Raw genomic sequence first — 20,926 nt, forward strand, 5'->3', positions numbered from 1 at the left:
AATACACTTTGTTGGAAAGAACTTGTTGCGCCCTAACTTGGGTCGCCCAGAAACCTAGGCATTACTTGTTGGCCTATACCACCTATCTTATAACCAGATTAGACCCTTTGAAGTACATATTCCAAAAACCGATGCCCACGGGAAGGTTAGCAAAATGGCAAATCCTGCTTACTGAGTTTGACATTGCCTATGTCACTCGCACAGCAATGAAAGCCCAAGATTTGGTGGATCAACCTGGCTGAGAATCCTATTGATGATGAATATCAGCCCTTGATTACTTACTTTTTATATGAGGAAGTAAATTCAGTTGAGGTAATTCCGGAAGACACTAATACTTGGAAAATGTTCTTTGACAGAGCTGTAAATACAAAAGGTGTCGGGATAGGGGCAATTTTGATTTCGCCCACTGGTCAGCACTATCCGGCCACATCTCGACTTCGATTCTTCTGTACGAACAACACTGCTGAGTATGAAGCCTACATTATGGGCATGAACATGGCTGTTGATCTGGATGTGGAAGAATTGTTAATCGTGGGAGATTTTGACTTAATTATTCGACAAGCTCAAGGTGAATAGGAAACTCGAGATATCAAGCTTATCTTATACAAGCAGCAGGTAGAAGATCTTAGCAAACCGTTCAAGTCTGTCGAGTTCAAGTATATTCCTCGGTTCCACAATAAGTTAGCTAATGCACTGGCCACTTTGGCCTCAATGCTTCCATATCCGGGCAATGTCCACATTAACCTGTTGGAAATCCAAATTCGAGAAAGACATGGTTATTGCAGTGCAGTTGAAATAGAATCGGATAGTCAGCCATGGTATCATGATATCAAAAGATTCTTGAAAACAAAGGAATATCCCGAGCAAGCCAGTGGAGACCAAAAGAGAACCATTAGAAGGCTCGCTGGCAGTTTCTTCTTAAGCAGAGAGGTCTTGTACAAAAGAACTCCAGACCTGAACCTTTTAAGATGCGTGGATGCCCAAGAGGCTAGAAAAATCATGAACAAAGTGCATACGGGAGTATATGGACCCCATATGAACGGATATGTCCTTGCAAAAAAAAATCCTTCGGGCAGGTTATTATTGGATAACCATGGAAAAGGATTGCTTTAGTTTTGTCTGCAAGTGCCATTGTCAGATACACGGTGACCTGATTCATGCACCACCTTCAGAATTGCATCTTATGTCAGCATTGTGGTCGTTCGTTACTTGGGAATTGGATGTCATTAGGCCAATCGAACCGGAAGCTTCAAATGGCCACAGATTCATCTTAGTGGCCATTGACTATTTCACAAAGTGGGTTGAAGCAGTCACTTTCAAAGCCGTCACCAAGAAAGCGGTGGTCGACTTTGTGCATTGCAACATTATCTGTTGTTTTGCTATTCCTAAGACTATCATTACAGACAATGCTGAAAACTTGAACAGTCATTTGATGAGAGAAGTATGCAAACAATTTAAGATCACGCATCAGAATTCTACCCCTTATCGGCCCAAAGCTAATGGTGTTGTTGAAGCGGCAAACAAGAATATCAAGAAGATCCTCAGGAAAATAATTCAAAGTTCTAGAAAATGGCATGAAAAGTTGCCTTTTGCATTATTGGGATACCGCACAGCCGTGTGCACATCAATTGGGGGCAACACCCTATCTATTGGTTTATGGCACTGAAGTTGTAATACCTGCAGAAGTTGAGATTCACTCTCTTAGAATCATTGTTGAAGCGGAGATTGAGGATAATGAATGGGTCAAGACCCTTTTAGAACAATTAACCATGATTGACGAAAAACGGATGGCTGCAGTTTGCCACAGGCAGTTGTATCAACAAAGAATGGCCCGTGCCTACAACAAGAAAGTGTGGCCTAGAAACTTTGAAGTGGGACAACTTGTTCTAAGGCGTATTCTCCCGCATCATGAGGAGACAAAAGGAAACTTCGCTCCAAATTGGAAAGGTACGTATATTATAAGAAAATTATTGCCAAAAGGTGCATTGTACTTGGGAAACATTGAAGGAAATGACCCTGAAACAACTGTCAATGCGGATGCGATCAAAAGGTATTATGTTTAACCCTTTTGCGGTACTAATATTCTCCGATTGGAATGAAGAAGGCTTTCGTTCTCGCTACCCAAACACTGTCAACCCTTTGTAAACCTTTTGAGCTAATTACTTTTCTTTAATTAACCTCTTTGGAACTCGAAAATATGCTAAAAATGAAGAAAGAAAAAGCAAAACAAAACAAAAAAACAAAAGAAAAGAAAAATAAAAAACAAGGTTTCTTGAACTACATTCGACTTGATTCCGAAAGGATACGTAGGCAGCCTCTCTCTGGGGTTCAGTCACACTAAAACAAAAATCTACATTTCCCCAAAGTTAAAACTGGGGCAGAAGTTACAATGATCCGACAATAATTTTTGCCTGAAAGGTTCCAAAGTTGTAATTCAATCCAAACTCTTTTCACCCCAAATCCTGTTCAAGTCCTTCCGATCAATCGTTAAAGATGTTCAAAACTGGAGGATATGGTTACTTGGATATGATACAATCAAATGAGAGAAATAAAATGAGAGAGTCTTATCGGTGAAAACCCACACGGGCACTATAGGGCGATGGTAAGCAGAAAAATTAAAAATGAGAGAGTCTTGTTAGTGAAAACTTGCAAAGATCACTATAAGGCGACGGTGAGAAGAGAAATGAGAGAGATCAGCTGGTGAAAACCCGCAAAGGGCGCCACTGATCGAAAAGGGGGATCCTCTTAACCATCGATATCGACAAAGTCCGGGCAAGGTTTCTCAGTTTTGAGCTATGAGTTATGATGGGTTTATGAGAGTTGGACGGTCTACACAGATCGGGTATCTAGTCCAAGAGGCATGTCATGTTCATTGAAGTCCGCATATACTCCAGATAAGTCCTTCTTTCCTTTCCCCGTAAGGGACACCTTTCGTTTAAATTCATTATCCTGTCCATTGTTTATTTTTCTTTGAATCCCTCTCGGCTTAATTCTGTTCCGAATTTAAAACAAAGAAAAGATGGCAAGATTGGTTTATAGGGTTTTGTTTGACAAAATCCAATATTCAAGAAAGCATCCAGCCTCACCAAGTGCATCAAGTCGATCTCGACTGGCCATGATGGCCGATGCTTCAGAGTCAAAAACTCCTGAAAAGAAAGGAAATCAAAGTCAAATGCCCATAAAGGCAAAATAAGATGGAAAAAGACCAAGTCCCACAGGGTTAACCATCATGTGAAAGTTTGGGAAAAAGTCAAGATCCCCGGGTTTAGGAATGAAACCAATCCCCAGAAAGCAAGCAAGCAATGGAGATCTTTATTGAAGAAGCCGAGCCACGATCAAATGATTGAAATGCTCAAGGCCACAAAACCAACCACTGTTTCAAACTGACAAATTGTTCTTTGTTTAAAAAACAGGGAAAACAAGTGTAATTCAAAGCAGCCTTGCACGAAGCAGGTACAATAGAAGCAAAATACACAGAGACTAAAATGGTTCTGCAGCAAAAGTCAACCCAAAAGGGAAGTCCCCTCCAAATTCTTTATTCATTCTCCTAAACAAAAAAAATGAAAAGTGAAATCAAAAGAAAGAAAAGAAGAAAATTTCGAAGCCATGGTAATATAGGGTCACCAACCCCTAACCAACTTTTCAACATAGGGTCTCACTCCCTAGTTGATGCCAGCATAACCTGATGACTTTTCCAACATAGGGTCTCACTCCCTAGTTGATGCCGGCATAACCCGATGACTTTTCCAACATAGGGTGCCGGCATAACCCGATGACTTTTCCAACATAGGGTCTCACTCTCTAGTTAATGCCGGCATAACCCGATGACTTTGCCAACATAGGGTCCCACTCCCTAGTTGATGTCGGCATAACCCGATGACCTTTCCAACATAGGGTCCCACTCCCTAGTTGATACCAACATACCCGATGACTTTTCCAACATAGGGTCTCACTCGCTAGTTGATGCCGGCATAACCCGATAACTTTTCCAACATAGGGTCCCACTCCCTAGCTGATGCCGGCATAACCCGATGACTTTTCCAACATAGGGTCTCCACTCCCTAGTTGATGCCAGCATAACCTGATGCTGACATAACCCAATGATTTTCCAATAGGGTCTCCATTCCCTAGTTGATGCCAGCATAACCTGATGCCAACATAGGGTCATCATTCCCTAGTTGATGATTTTCTAACAATAGGGTCTCCAATCCCTAGTTGATTTCATTTTAGATATAGAGTCTCCACTCTTTAATCTTTTTTTCTCAAGGATACACGATCCTGATTTTATCACTTTCGATAATGAAGTAATATAGAGTTTTTGTTACAAATAACTCATGAAATTTTGCTAGTGAAAACTAGGGCAGAAAATTTCATTCGTTCGTTTGTTTTGGTGTCTGAGCAGGTTATACCTCGAGACAAAGGGTTCGAGACAACCAAAAGAAGAAATTTCAACCCAGAATAAAAAAAAAAGATAAAAACTCAAAGTATAAAAGCAGAGAAAAGATGTGGACTACTCAAGACATGATTGAAGTTACAAGCTTGGCATGATCCGCCTTGATCCGAAAATGTAACGACCCGACCGGTCGTTTTAAGCTCTAGCGTATCGTTCAGTAGTTGGAAGTCATGAACAGCTTTATTTTAGGTATATTGACTTGTACGTATGGTCAGAATTGAATTTCAAGAAATTCGGAGTCAAATTGGAAAGAAACTTTTCATTGCGGCAACCTTAAGTTGAAGAAAATAGCTAAGATTGGAATTTTGAGTAAACGACCTCGGAATTGGGATCTGAAAGTTCCAGCATGTTCGAATAATGATTTCGGACTTGGGCGTATGTCCGGATTTGGTTTTGGATAACCCGTGAGCATTTCGGCGTATATTGTGGAAGTTAGTATTTTAGAAGAATTTCATAAACTTGGGTTGGAAGGCATTTCAGAGTTATAGATGTCCGTTTGGGATTCCGAGTCTGTGAATAGCTCTGTATGGTGATTCTGGAGTTGGGAGCGCAATCGGAAGTGAATTCGGATGTCCGAAGGTCATTTTGAAGTTATTTGGCTAAATATAGGAATTTGAAGGTTTTTGAGAAAATTCGTCCAGAAGTGAAAATTTTGATATCGGGGTCGGAATGCGATTCTGAAAGTTGTTGCAAGTCCATAATATCGAATGTGACTTGTGTACAAAATTTGAAGTCATTTGGAATAGTTTTGGTAAGGTTTGAGACACTTAGTCTCTCTTAAGGAAGCATAAGTTGGAAAAGTCAACCGGATATTGACTTATGTGTTAGAGGGCTCGAAATGTAAATTTTATTGTTCGGATAGATTCGTTAGGTGATTTGGGACTTAGGAGTGTGTTTGGAATATTTTTGTGATGACCGGGGTAGAATTAAGCTTGAATTGGCAAAGTTAGTATTTTGGCGAATTCGGGTTGATAAGTGAGATTTTGATCCGGGAGTCGGAATGATATTCCGAGAGTTGATGTAGATTTGTTATGTCATTTGTGATGTGTGTACAAAATTTCAGGTTATTCGGACATCGTTTGCTCGGGTTTTTGATCGAAAGTGTATGTTCGGAAATTTTTGGAAACTTAGGCTTGAATTCGATGAGTTTTGGATAATTTGATATTGTTTGAGGTGTTTTGATGATTGGAGCAGGTCTTAATGATGTTATGAATTATGTGGGCATGATTGGTTGAGGTCCCACTGGCCTCGGGTGTGTTTCGGATGCCCAACGGGTCATTTTTGGTAGATTTTTGCCGTTTTGAGCATAAATGTAATGATCTAAAGGTTCATTTGTAGTTCTAGAGATCCAAATTTGATTTTGAGACTTCCAAAATTTAAATCATGAATTATAGGACTGATCTGAAATTTTTTGTTTAATTTCATCAAGTCGCGATTGGGTTTTTGACGTGAAATGTGAGTTAATTGTTTAACGAGCGAAATGGGTATTGAACTGGTCAAACGAGCTCCGAATTGAGTTTCGATTGAAGGGTTGTGTTCGTATTATTATTTGTGACTCATAGGAACAAGAATCGTCTAATTACAAGTTCGTATGATGGAGTTAGAGTCATTTTAGTAAAAATGGTTGTGCTGCAAATTTCATAAAAAGCTGCTGTATTTTCTGCATCAGTGAACAGTAACCGCGGGGGTGAACAGTGACCAGTGAATAGTGTCGTGAATAGTGACCCGTGAACAATGACAGGTGAATAGTGACCCCGTGAACAGTGTCGTGAATAGTGACCCGTGAACCCAACCCATTTTTCCACCATTTTTGAGCAACCTTGAGAGCTTTTGGACGGGAATTAAAGGGGTTTTGACGGGAAGTGATTGGAGGTAAGTCCTATGAACTAAATACATGATTATATTGTGCAATCATCCTTGAAATTCATGAAAATATAGCCAAATTGTAAGAAAATAGGGCTTGAAATTGAAATTCTAAATTTGGGATTTGAGGGGCCAAATGGACTCCGATTCTTGTGAATTTGGTATGTATAGACTCGTGGCGATATAAGGAACATTTTGATGTAAAAATTTCTGGATTTTGAGAAGTGGGCCCGGGGCTCGGGGTTTGCAAATTTCGTGAATTTCGATATTATTCGATTGCTTTCGATTGGGTATTGTCCCTTTAGCATAATGCGACATATTCGTTGCGATTTTGGGCAGATTCGACGCACGTGGAGGCCAATTCGAGGGGCAAAGGCGTCGCGAGCTAAAGAAGTAGCCGGTTCGAGGTGAGTAATTGATGCAACTGTTGTTCTGAGGGTTTGAAACCCCGGACTTTCACATAGTAATGCTATATTGAGGCGTGACACGCATCCCATGGCAGGTGCGGGGTCGTATATGATTGGGGATTGTGACTTGGTCCATCCCGAGTGATAATTATAGTATATTGGCGACTGATTCGCACATTGTATTGATACTTATAATATGTTGGCGACTGATACGCACATGTATTGATGATATTTGGGCTTAATGCCATGTTTGGGGCCTTGTGCCGATTTGTAAAATCCTTCGAGGATTGATATTACTGCTTAGCATGATTTGCATATCATTTAATTTCAGTCCAAGGTTTTAAATGTTGTTTTGCAAACTCAGCCATAATTCTAAGTGTTGAAAACTTAAATGATATTTTTAAATGTATTCCGGGCTGGGAACTTCTGTTTTGTAAATGCCCAAGGGGCTTATTATATTATTTTCTGGACTGATTATAAAGTGACTTGAAACAGTGGTAACAATGACACTGTGTGATATACTTGAAACAGTGGTAACAATGACACTGTGTGATATACTTGAAACAGTGGTAACAATGACACTGTGTGATATACTTGAAATAGTGGTAACAATGACACTGGATGATATACTTGAACAGTGGTAACAATGGCACTGTATGATATAAATTGGTCAGGTAACAATGGCTGACCGGTCAGGTAACAATGACTGACCAAGATATTGCGCTTGGGCTGTAGGAGCCCCTCCGGAGTCTGTACACACCCCCAGTGAGCGCCGTCGACGATAAATAAATATGGATGGCTCGGGCTGCACGCCGCAGTGGGTACTGGAATGTACCATCATATGCATTGCATTGCATTCATGTATTTGTATTTATACTGGTGTTTAGCTGCTCAGTTCCATATGTTGCTGTATATTTGGATTTTAGCTTACTTTGTGTATTTACTGAATTTTCTTATCTTTGGACTATAGTTACTTTTATTACTCACTGGGTCGGAGTACTCACTTTACTCCCTGCACCTTGCGTGCAGCTGCAGGTATTGATCACCCGGTAGCGGGATATTAGCTCTTTGAAGGTATTACTATTGTAGCTGAGCAAGGTTACCGCCAGCGTTCGCGGCACCGGACATTGTCTTTAGAATTTCAGAATTTAATTTTGTATATTATTGGCCCTGTAGTTGTGTTCAGGATTTCTTTAGATGCTCGTGACTTGTGACACCCCGGTCGGGTTATGTTGGGCTTTAAACACTGGTTATTATTGTCGTTAAGCTGTATTTATTTATTCATTTATGTTTAATAATTGTTAAAGATACGATTTGGGTTAGTTGGCTGGCCTTGTCTTCACGAGAGGCGCCATCACGACCGGGTTAGAAAATTGGGTCGTGACAAGATGGTATCAGAGCCTAGGTTACATAGGTCTCACGAGTCATGAGCAGGTTTAGTAGAGTCTCGCGGATCGGTACGGAGACGTCTGTATTTATCCTCGAGAGGCTGCAAAACCTAGGAAAACTTCACATTCTTGAATTCTTATCGTACGTTCTGGATTCAGCTTGAAAAGTAATTCTTGAAATTCCTTCCACGCGTTCGCATGCGCGCATGAGCGTTCAGTATCAGATGTGCCTTGATGGCTTGTGATTCCCTGATTGAGGGGTGAGACGTGATCTCTATGAGTTGATGTTGGGCTAGTCTGAAGGACTTGAGGCCAGATATTTGCCTATGGCTAGAGTACCGAGGTGCTGATTGTGTGAACAAGTGTTTTTGAACTGATATGTTCGGTAGTGTCCCCGTTAGTGGAAATGACGACTGTGGCTATGTGAGGAGTATATTAGTACTACGAGGCATATCCATATGAATTGGAATCGATGAGAAGGGGTATGTTGAATGATGGAAGAATTAGTAGATGCTTGAAGTCTATCTTGATTCAAGTTATAGCCCGAGTTAAGGGCGTGTGAAGAATCTTTTCAGGACTCCTTGTTGGGAGTGAAGTAAATTTCATGTTGCGGTATGAGTAAAGACTCAGGAAGATCAAATGACTGCGTAATGCTTATGGCGGTGGAAGGTATACGGAAATATTATATTGAGGCGAAGCAAGTGGGTTATCTCCCGCGAAGTTTGTTGAGGTGGTGTGATCCTCATGTGAATGACAGAAGATCTTATGTGCAAATGAAAGGTACGTGTTAAAATTTAAAATTTAGGATCGCTTAAGAGAGTGGGCTTAACTGTTGCGGGGATGAATGCGAGATTTGCAGAAGATTTACAGTACTAGATGATCCGAGTTTTCACAAGCTTACAAATGATTTGAGTTTAATCTCACTATGGTATTGTGGCATCAATAGAGTAAAAGTGTTATGAGCTATTGAGGGTATCTTGATCTATGGCTTCGAGCCAAGTAGAGGTAGTGGAAAGATAATGTATTTACTAGACCAGTTGTGGTTCCGATGGAATATACAGACGTATCATGAGATCACCTAATGAATCAGGTAAAGGTCAGGATGTTAGAGATGGAGGTGAGACTTTAGAGGTGGAGACACAGTCCGGTGATATATTTTCTATGGTATGGCTGAGGTTGCTACACCAGACGACATCGTTATAAGTACGGTCTCGAATTATTATAAAGTCAAAATTTCCTTAACTTGATTCGGTTTTGAGTATCGAGGAAAGTTCTCCTATTGTGCTCCACTTATGAGTGAGCTTCGTAATTCTTAAATCTACATATGTGAATACTTCTGTTGGGGAGATTATATGGAGATAGCTATGTCTATCATTATGTGTTGGTCACTAAAAATAGTTGTGAGGCTAAAAGTGACCTTTGTTAATCAATTCGATGAGTTTGATGTAATTTCTAAATAATTGATTTCAGTTGAAAATTATATGCCCTACCGGTAAGAGGGATCATTGTATGTTGTGATTTTGTTTAACCGAAATTATTTGAAAGAAGGAAGAAAGGAAATGAAATTTTTTAGTTGGCACAATGTGCAAAATACTTGTGATTCAGAGTTGAGGATGAAATCCTCACATTTTTATATGATATGAAATATTTAAACCGGGCTACAAGCTGCGGAGGATGTTATAATAGGACGAGGTCCTTGTGGTGAAAAAAAAAAGGTTATGTGTTTAAAATTCTCCCTTATGAAAATTAAAAATTTGTAATATAGTACTTATAGGGAGTCATGCCTATGAGGCTTATTTGAAAATACTTGTACGAATATCTCTGTGCATAATTTGCCAAATTGTATTGTAATTATTGAGTTTTAGCTTATGAGATGAGTTTCCAGGTGACGTTAAATGTGACTCATTAATCTGCGTAAGTAATAATGAGGTCTTCATGCCTCACATTCTGTTGTCAGTATTGTGAAAATTTGAAATGAGGTGGTGGTTAATATGAGATTTATTGATAATGATTGAATTATTTATGAACAACTATTAAGACCAGAATTGTGGTTATGATCATACAAATGATGCGTTTCATGTCAAAATATCATTAGTGTTATTGATATACTTGTGGTACTTGTTGGGTTGTGGACATTCTGTTAGGAGTTGTTTTGGTGTTACTCTGACAGGTGCATAGGCCCAATTACAAGGGAGACTCTGCCGAAATATTTGAAAAATCTGGGAGTTAGTCAAATTTGGGGACTTAAGAAAGTTGAAATATTGGAAGAATATCTAAGATCTATATGAAGTAGTTCGGTTCATTTGGTTGTAGATTGTGGGGTGTTGTCCCGGTTATGGTGGTAGTTCTTTCATGTTATGAGAAGAAATGACTTATTACGGGTCCAGGAAAGGCTATCAACCTAGTTTAGTGCGAGCAGAATCGACCTGAAGTGGATGAATGGATTTAAATAGTATTATGGGCTTCATGTGAGTCAGATGTGTTCATTTTAGTATAGTGCTCCTCAAGGAGGGGTGTTGGAATATCATATATTGTTCCGTGTTCGTCAACTCATGTAATATTGTGATTGTGTCATGTGTGCTATGAAACAGCTTGATAAATTCCTATTCTCTGGGGAAAAGTCCATATTAGTTGTGTGAGTTGAGCAGTCCATTCCTGAATCATTTCCTTATGTATCTTGTTCACATTATGGCCTATTGGCGCATTTTTGCATCATATGAGACCGTTGGTCATTGTCTGTGGTGATTGGTTGTCTGAGCAGCTCGTACTAGGTGATGCGAGACTATTGGTATCGGGGACCATTGCAGTGGGATTATGTGAGATATATTACAAGGCAGTTACCAGTATTTGGGTAGTAATGAGGTGATGATTTTAGTCAAAAAGGAGAGAATTAAGGTTTGGTTAACTCTGCAATTGGTTAGAAATTTCTGCACATCTCCTCCATTATGGTTGTATCGTCAGCATTATAACAGAATGTATAGGTATATCATCATATGCATTGGGAGCATCAGAGTCATGGAATTTTGGCTATTAAGGTTCATGGAGTGTCATTGTGGTTAGATGGTGAATTATGCGATGCATGGTGCTAATTCAACAAAGGTACGCAGTCGTGTTCTGGTACCTCGTGTGGTAGTTGATACAGTGTTTATATACAGGGAACAGGACTGGCAGATAATTTCAGGTGTTGGAATTGGGTTCTAAGCTTATTGTATGGATAAAAGAGGATATCTGTAGATTTGATCAAACTAATGTGTTCATATGAGTTGTGGTAGCACGGGCAGGTGCACGAGGTGTTAAACAGTGATTTCAGATAACTTAAGAGCAGTTCTTGGACCGTTCGAGGACGAACGTCTATTTAAGTGGGGGAGAATGTAACGACCCGACCGGTCGTTTTAAGCTCTAGCGTGTCGTTCAACAGTTGGAAGTCATGAACAGCTTCATTTTAGGTATATTGACTTGTACGTATGGTCAGAATTGAATTTCAAGAAATTCGGAGTCAAATTGGAAAGAAACTTTTCATTGCGGCAACCTTAAGTTGAAGAAAATAGCTAAGATTGGAATTTTGAGTAAATGACCTCGGAATTGGGATCTAAAAGTCCCAGCATGTTCGAATGATGATTTCGGACTTGGGCGTATGTCCGGATTTGGTTTTGGATAACCCGTGAGCATTTCGGCGTATATTGTGGAAGTTAGTATTTTAGAAGAATTTCATAAACTTGGGTTGGAAGGCATTTCAGAGTTATAGATGTCCGTTTGGGATTCTGAGTCTGTGAATAGCTCTGTATGATGATTCTGGAGTTGGGAGCGCAATCGGAAGTGAATTCGGATGTCCGGAGGTCATTTTGAAGTCATTTGGCTAAATATAGGAATTTGAAGGTTTTTGAGAAAATTCGACCGGAAGTGAAAATTTTGATATCGGGGTCGGAATGCGATTCTGAAAGTTGGTGCAAGTCCGTAATATCGAATGTGACTTGTGTGCAAAATTTGAAGTCATTCGGACTAGTTTTGGTAAGGTTTGAGACACTTAGTCTCTCTTAAGGAAGCATAAGTTGGAAACGTCAATCGGATATTGACTTATGTGTTAGAGGGCTCGAAATACAAATTTTATGGTTCGGATAGCTTCGTTAGGTGATTTGGGACTTAGGAGTGTGTCCGGAATATTTTTGTGATGACCGAGGTAGAATTAAGCTTGAATTGACAAAGTTAGTATTTTGGCGAATTCGGATTGATAAGTGAGATTTTGATCCGGGAGTCGGAATGATATTCCGAGAGTTGCTGTAGCTTTGTTATGTCATTTGTGATGTGTGTACAAAATTTCAGGTTATTCGGGCATCGTTTGGTCAGGTTTTTGATCGAAAGTGTATGTTCGAAAATTTTTGGAAACTTAGGCTTGAATTCGATGAGTTTTGAATAATTTGATATTGTTTGAGGTGTTTTGATGATTGGAGCAGGTCTTAATGATGTTATGAATTATGTGGCCATGATTGGTTGAGGTCCCACTGGCCTCGGGTGTGTTTCGGATGCCCAACGGGTCATTTTTGGTAGATTTTTGCCGTTTTGAGCATAAATGTAATGATCTAAAGGTTCATTTATAGTTTTAGAGATCCAAATTTGATTTTGAGACTTTCAAAATTTAAATCATGAATTATAGGACTGATCTGGAAATTTTTGTTTAATTTCATCAAGTCGCGATTGGGTTTTTGACGTGAAATGTGAGTTAATTGTTTAACGAGCGAAATGGATATTAAACTGGCCAAACGATCTCCGAATTGAGTTTCGATTGAAGGGTTGTGTTCGTATTATTATTTGTGACTCATAGGAACAAGAATCGTCTAATTATGAGTTTGTATGATGGAGTTAGAGACATTTTAGTAAAGAATGGCTGTGCTGCAAATTTCATAAAAAGCTGCTGTATTTTCTGCAGCAGTGAACAGTAACCGCGCGGGTGAACAGTGACCAGTGAACAGTGTCGTGAACAGTATTTTCGATATAAACATTTCATCCGCGAACCCAACCCATTTTTCCACCATTTTTGAGCAACCTTGAGAGCTTTTGGACGGGAATTGAAGGCGTTTTGACGGGAAGTGATTGGAGGTAAGTCCTATGAACTAAATACATTATTATATTATGCAATCATCCTTAAAATTCATGAAAATATAGCCAAATTGTAAGAAAATAGGGCTTGAAATTGAAATTCTAAATTTGAAATTTGAGGGGTCAAATGGACTCCGATTCTTGTGAATTTGGTATGTATAGACTTGTGGCGATATAAGGAACATTTTGATGTAAAAATTTCTGGATTTTGAGAAGTGGGCCCGGGGCTCGGGTTTTGCAAATTTCGTGAATTTCGATATTTTTCGATTGCTTTCGATTGGGTATTGTCCCTTTAGCATAATGCGACATATTCGTTGCGATTTTGGGCAGATTCGACGCACGTGGAGGCCAATTCGAGGGGCAAAGGCGCCGCGAGCTAAAGAAGTAGCTGGTTCGAGGTGAGTAATTGATGCAACTGTTGTTCTGAGGGTTTGAAACCCCGGACTTTCATATAGTAATGCTATATTGAGGCGTGACACGCATCCCATGGCAGGTGCGGGGTCGTATATTATTGGGGATTGTGACTTGGTCCATCCCGAGTGATAATTATAGTATATTGGCGACTGATTCGCACATTGTATTGATACTTATAATATATTGGCGACTGATACACACATGTATTGATGATATTTGGGCTTAATGCCATGTTTGGGGCCTATTGCCGATTTGTAAAATCCTTCGAGGATTGATATTACTGCTTAGCATGATTTGCATATCATTTAATTTTAGTCCAAGGTTTTAAATGCTGTTTTGCAAACTCAGCCATAATTCTAAGTGTTGAAAACTTAAATGATACTTTTAAATGTATTTCGGGCTGGGAACTTCTGTTTTGTAAATGCCCAAGGGGCTTATTATATTATTTTCTGGACTGATTATAAAGTGACTTGAAACAGTGGTAACACTGACACTGTGTGATATACTTGAAACAGTGGTAACAATGACACTGTGTGATATACTTGAAATAGTGGTAACAATGACACTGTGTGATACTTGAAACAGTGGTAACAATGACACTGTGTGATATACTTGAAATAGTGGTAACAATGACACCGGATGATATACTTGAACAATGGTAACAATGGCACTGTATGATATAAATTGGTCAGGTAACAATGGCTGACCGATCAGGTAACAATGACTGACCAAGATATTGCGCTTGGGCTGTAGGAGCCCCTCCGGAGTATGTACACAACCCCAGTGAGCGCCGTCGACGATAAATAAATATGGATGGCTCGGGCTGCACGCTGTAGTGGATACTGGAATGTACCATCATATGCATTGCATTGCATTCATGTATTTGTATTTATACTGTTGTTTAGCTGCTCAATTTCATATGTTGCTGTATATTTGGATTTTAGCTTACTTTGTGTATTTACTGGATTTTCTTATCTTTGGACTGTAGTTACTTTTATTACTCACTGGGTCGGAGTACTCACTTTACTCCCTGCACCTCGCGTGCAGCTGCATGTATTGATCACCCGGTAGCGGGATATTAGCTCATTGAAGGTATTACTATTGTAGCTGAGCAAGGTTACCACCAGCGTTCGCGGCACCGGACATTGTCTTTGGAATTTCAGAATTTAATTTTGTATATTATTGGCCCTGTAGTTGTGTTCAGGATTTCTTTAGATGCTCGTGACTTATGACACCCCGGTCGGGTTATATTTGGCTTTAAACACTGGTTATTATTGTCGTTAAGCTGCATTTATTTATTCATTTATGTTTAATAATTGTTAAAAATACGATTTGGGTTAGTTGGCTGGCATTGTTTTCACGAGAGGCGCCATCACGACCGGGTTAGAAAATTGGGTCGTGACAGAAAAGCTGAAGAAGAATGAACCAGCATTTGTAGCTAACAAAGCATCAAGATTCAGATCAGAGTCCATATGAAGAACCAGCCAAGACTCAAGATCAAGCTTTAGAAGGTTTATAGATAGGAATCTTGTAACTCGTAGCTAATAGGATTAGTTAATTTAGTTTTTCATTTTCATTCTTGGTGTAATAAGGAGCTTAGCAAGCAAAAACAGTGGCAAGAGCAGTTGAAATCACAGCTATTCAGTAGTCCTAGCTACCAAAACTTCCAGAACTACACTGACCTGATTTCTTTACAGCCAAGGATATGTAGGCAACCTCTGAAGCAAGGTTCGGTCCAACTTTTTCAAATGCTTCCCAGGGAGTGTCCAAACGGGCAAAAATCATTCATAATTGCTCATTTTATCTTTGCCCGAAAACTCTTCATGTTTCCAAGAAAAGAGGGGCAACTGTGAGCATGTGATTTTTGCCCGATTAGAAATACTCCTACAAAAATTCAAAAATAGGTTTTCTAAATTATTTTTTTAGTTTTATAGAATTTTTGTAGGATTTTCTTAATTAATTGTTTGCATTTTGTGCACATTTGATATCCTTAAAATCATGAAAAAATACCACAAAAATGTCAAAATTTCATGCATTTGCATTTTAGGTTTTGTGTTTGTATTTTTAGGATTAATTTATTAGTTAATTGCTTTATTAAACAGAAAATCACAAAAAAAAAAATTTGGTCATGTTACATTTAGCCTTAGCTTTAAATTAGTAATTTCATTTCTCATTAGTTTTAAAATTGAATAATTGTTCAAATATTAAAAATAGTTAACTAGGTTTATTTTATAATTTAGATTTGATTTAGGACCTAATCTAGGTTTTTAAATTAATTAATTTAGGATTTAAAAATAAAAGAAGAAGAAGCAAAAATACAAAAGGGGGGGGGGGAGGAATTAAAGAAGTGTATGAAAATTTGGTCAAATCTTTAATTGGCCCAACAATGCCCAAATCTGCTTGGTCCAATCCAATTCCCTTTTAAAAAAACTAGTCCACCCCTAATAGACGAAACGACGCTGTTTAAACCCTCCAGAATCCGAGCCGTTGGATCATTTCTAATAGTTAACTAGGGAGAATCCAACGGCTCGCAACTGACCTTACCATAACTATTTAACTGTCCGAAACCCCCCCAACCCTAAAACACTCCCCATTCCGTCTCATTCTCCTTCCTCTCATTTAGAGACTCAAAACATGCCTTTGAACCCCTCACCGGCTCCATCGTCTTCCGCCGCCCGAAAATCGCCTCACGGCGGCGGACCACCACCAAACCACCCCAAAACCTAACTAGATAATCCTCAACCTCCCCTCTTCACTAATCCACCTTTAGTTCCCCAAAATTCCTCACTAAATTGCTCGAATTCTAGATCTAAAAAAAGGACAGAAACCCTAGCTTACCCTCCTTTCCAATTTTTCTATTTTCCTTCGAGTTTTCAAGACTCGATTTGGATCGAAACCAACGTTAGTTGATCGTTCTCAATGAGGACGATTGATTAACGTTATTTTTGATCTATTTCGGAGCTTTTCGGATTTGCCGGAGTTCATTCAAGCCAGCTAGGTATATTTTCTATTCTTTCTCCCTCTTTTTCTTTCTCTTGTTCTTTCTTTCTTCTTTTTCTGATTGTGCATGAGTTTGAGTGTTATGTTTAATTAAGGTCATTTGATTTTAGACTAATTAATGTTTGGTTTAGAACTCACTGTTTAGGTTAACTTAAAATATTTTTCGAGCATGTTAAACTGTTTGGTTAAAGTAAATTAGTTTGATTACTTGTAATTAGTTTAATTGCATGATTTGTTTAATTTAATCAAGTTTAGATTAATTAGGTTAACTATTAGGTTTTGTTGCATCACTTTTCTGTTTTTTCTTTTTGCTGTTGTTTTTGTTTTGTTTTGGGAATTCAGGCTTGTTTGGATTTATAGGGCTAATTAGATAAATGCTCTGATTCAATTACTAGCCTAGGTTTTAAATCAGGATATTTGCTTTAGCTAGGCTGCTTTGACTAAGTTTCAGTTGATTGATTTTTATGTTTTGAATGGTTGAAAGAGTTGAAAGGTAATAACAAAGGTTTAAGGGGTTTAATTGAAAAATCAAATCAGGAAATCCAAGTTTAGAATTGCCTAGATGTTTCTAGGAGGTTCCAGAAGAGGTTAATTTGTAATCAAACGACTGAAATTAGGTCAGATTGGGGTAAAATGGCAGTAACAAGAACTTAAAAAGGTAAATTTGGAAATTAAAATGGGGAAAAATATCAGAAGGTTCTAGTATTGGACAACTGCCCCTATTTTTAGTATGAAAATGCTGAATTTTGGTAAAAAGGACAGACAATTGTACCAAATCTTTTAAAAGATATTGTACTATCTGACATTTCAGAATTTTAGGGTAGAATATTCCTCTTTTTATGCTTATCTTTGTGCATTCTATAAAAGGAATAGATCACCACTCACTCACACACACATTCATTAGCATATTCACCTAAAAAATCCTCTGAATACACAGAAGAAAAAAGAAAAAGCTCCCTGCATTTTCTTGTCAACCTCAGTTTTTGTTTAAAAATTGCCCTACTGGTTCACCCTAGTATTGTTTATTCTGATTCTGGGCACTCAAGTCAGTTGTTATCTCTTTGGTTTTTGGCTGATTTCCTGTTGTGTTGATTGTTTCTTGCTGCTATTTCCTCTCCAGCTTCAGCCAGAGTTTCATTTTTGTTTCCCTTTGGTTTTGCTGTTATAGGTATGTAATTTATTCATCTAGGATCATTCATGTTATTATTTATAAATGAGATATAGCTTTTGTTCATGATTAGTGTTATGTCTATTGCTCCAGCCTATTAGCTTTGAACTTGTTTCAAGTTTTTTCTTTTGTTATTCAATGAACGGTGCCATAGAACTGCTTCTCTTTCAGATTATTCTGTTTTGTTAAAATGATATGTGAATTTTTTTGTGTCATGCTTGTGCTTGCATCATGAGTTATGATTTTGACCATTTTAGAACTATCTACTGTTTTATTACTCTGTTGCAATATTGTGCTAGCAACCCCTCTTCCTAATGAAACTTTTTGTTTTCTGATCGTATGTGGAGTTGTAACAAGAAAAGGAATGATCTGGAAGTATTTGGGCTAGAACCAAAATGCTGATTTGCAAAAACAACTCTGTAGCTGCCTTTGTAAATTGAGACCTATTTGAAGGGTTGTATGAAAGAGCTCAGAACCATGTTGAGCATTGTTTTGATATAACAGAAGCCATATATAAGATGTTCTGTAACTTAGATTTATGGATTGTTTGTTAATGAGTTGTTTTGTATAAAATCAATATGAAATGTGTTGTAATAATGCTTAAATTCGATTACTATAATTAATAGCTATGGGTTAGAGTATCTTTGTAAATTTTATATTCAGTAATTTATGTGAGTTGGGAGTATGGTATGTTCTCTCCAGATTATCTGAATAGGGATCACATGAGATGGGCTAGATTTGTAAATTGGCCTAATTGGGGAGTTGCTTGAACAAGTCTGGACCCCAGCCAGCTGGGCCTAGGTATTAAGCCCAATAACTTCGCGCTGATTATGAACCTATTTTTGAAAGAAAAAATGGCATGGTATAACAACCTATGAAGAGAATTGGTATAAAAAAGCTCTAGTTTTAGATATCGGCACCCTATAGCCCAATATTAAGTTTTTTTAAGTGGTATATCATAGCCAAAATTATTTTTATTCAAAATCAAAAGTAAGGTACAACACATCTCTCTCCTTCTTTAACACTATTCTTCTCTATCTTCCCAAATTTTACTCTAAATTTTAGAGACTAGACCAGTGTTTCATCTTACTAAAGACTTCATATCTATTCAAAGTTCTACCTGACGCATCAATTCATAAATCCAAGCAACAATCTTATATTTTTATTTTTGTATTTTTTCTTGAGTGGAGATTGATCAATGAATATAAACTGGAGAAAAAATGATATCATTATTTTTCAGATTTATCTCTAATCCTTTAGAAAACTTCATTTTCTCTCTCCAATTTTTTGTTAATTAATATAAGATGACAATTGCGTGGATATCCATTTATCTAGTGTCTGTATTATGTAGACGATATACAATGTGATATACACAGGCGTCCATAAAAAATGTGTTATATACATGATATACAAAGTGATATACAAATACATCCATAAAAACTTATGTGTGATATACACCGATGTACACGATATACAATGTGATATACACATGTCGTAGTTATGTGTGTGATATACACTGATGTACACGATATACAACGTGATATACACATGTCGTAGTTGGATTTTAAAGTCTGATTTTTTTATGTGAAACCAGTCTAAATCACTTCTAATCTTGCTAAAATTTTGTATATAGTCTCATCTAGGTATTTTCAACCAACTTCAATCACACCCACTCGTTCAATCCAATATAAAAAAAGAGAGAAAAAAAACAAAGTTGAACTCTATTTTTTCCTATTTTTTCTTAGTTGTTGCTTCTGATTTTCTTTGATGCGAGATCAATCTTACCTTTTGATTCCACTGATTTTTTGCATAATTTTCATTAAACCATGAAAGAAAGAGGAGAGATAGAAGAAGAAATATAAGGAGAGAAAGTGAGAAGGAAAAAAAGAAGATACGTATGTTATAGAGAAATGGGGAGGGGGGAGTTAAAAAGAGAAAATAAATAGGAAGTAGGTTTTTTTAAATTTGGCTATACAATGCCAAAGTTTTTGGGCTTCTACGCCAAATTAAATTTAAGGCCAAAAAAATGCCAATTATATTAATGCATTGTTATACGATGTCAATTTCCCTTTTTGAAATTAGTGTAATTCTAATTCTAATTTAGGGTGTTAGAAAGCATATTAGTATCGTTAATTCAAACTTGAATGCAATAATCTTCCTACGTAATTTTCATCCTCGTGTGAGCTGAATTGGAGTGGAACAGTGGGTGCCTTGCGATTTTTCATTCTGAAACATAATTGCGACAGGCCCAGTCCATTTGAAATTGAAACTGGGCCAGTCTTGTAAACATCTAGTTGGCCCATTTCTCTCATTTGGCTCCCTAATAATGAGTTGCTATATTCCCCCAAATAAATAAACTCCTTGTTTTCCAAATACTTCCATGGACCTTTACAATAATAAAAAATAGCTTAGGAAATAATTTGAACATCGTAGTTTGCTTTAGGTGCGTAATTAAATTATTGTGACTATGGGTACAGTTTCCGTGACATAGTTGTGATACATAATTCCCAAATTCGAGTGCGTATTTCATGTGATGCGATCATAACAAATTTTGAATAATAATAATAAAATAAATATGTCGCAAATCTCGGGTGCATTTCATGTAGCGTGGTTTGTGATGTGTTCCAAAACGGCAAGTGTACGACAATCGTAACTTGTTCAAGAAATAATTCCATAAATCCTAAAAGGCGACTAAAAATAATTAAAAGCGGTTTTAAAAGTTAAAAATGCACAATAGGTTTAAAACATATAATAAATCAGATAATTAGACCAATTAATAATAGTTGAGAAACCATGCTAAAATCACGGAACCTGGGAATGCCTAACACCTTTTCTTGGGTTAACAGAATTCTTTACCCGGTCTTCTATGTTCGCGGACCAAAAATAGAGTCAATTTCCTCGGTTTGGGATTTAAAATAAACCGGTGACTTGGGACACCAATAATTATTCCAAGTGGCGACTCTGAATAAATAAATAATCCTATTTCGAATTATGTCACTTTAATTGGAAAAACTCCCTATCCCCCTCGGGTAAAAAGGAGGTGTGACAGAGGCTAGAGATTCTTGAGTGGAAGTGGAAGCGTATGTATCACAATGAATTTTGTTGTTAGACTCCCTCGGACTCAAAAGAAGTTCGACGT

General features: G+C 37.8%; 1 protein-coding gene across 1 annotated transcript; it reads left to right on the plus strand.

Moving 5' to 3' along the window:
* Positions 1-1,093: 1,093 nt before the first annotated feature.
* LOC138869012 (uncharacterized) lies at positions 1,094-2,063 on the plus strand. Its single transcript, XM_070146599.1, has 2 exons — positions 1,094-1,441; positions 1,614-2,063. Exons 1-2 carry the CDS (start codon positions 1,094-1,096, stop codon positions 2,061-2,063), a joined length of 798 nt encoding a protein of 265 aa, XP_070002700.1.
* Positions 2,064-20,926: the final 18,863 nt, after the last annotated feature.

The sequence above is a fragment of the Nicotiana sylvestris genome, chromosome 1 (genome assembly GCF_000393655.2).
Source record: "Nicotiana sylvestris chromosome 1, ASM39365v2, whole genome shotgun sequence".
Classification (NCBI taxonomy): domain Eukaryota; kingdom Viridiplantae; phylum Streptophyta; class Magnoliopsida; order Solanales; family Solanaceae; genus Nicotiana; species Nicotiana sylvestris.

Bases quoted from the DNA above. Each gene is read 5' to 3' on its own strand.
- LOC138869012 (XM_070146599.1), top strand. From the start codon at position 1,094: ATGGAAAAGGATTGCTTTAGTTTTGTCTGCAAGTGCCATTGTCAGATA. The intron at 1,442-1,613 runs GTATGCAAACAA...GATACCGCACAG, and splicing joins ACAGTCATTTGATGAGAGAA to CCGTGTGCACATCAATTGGG.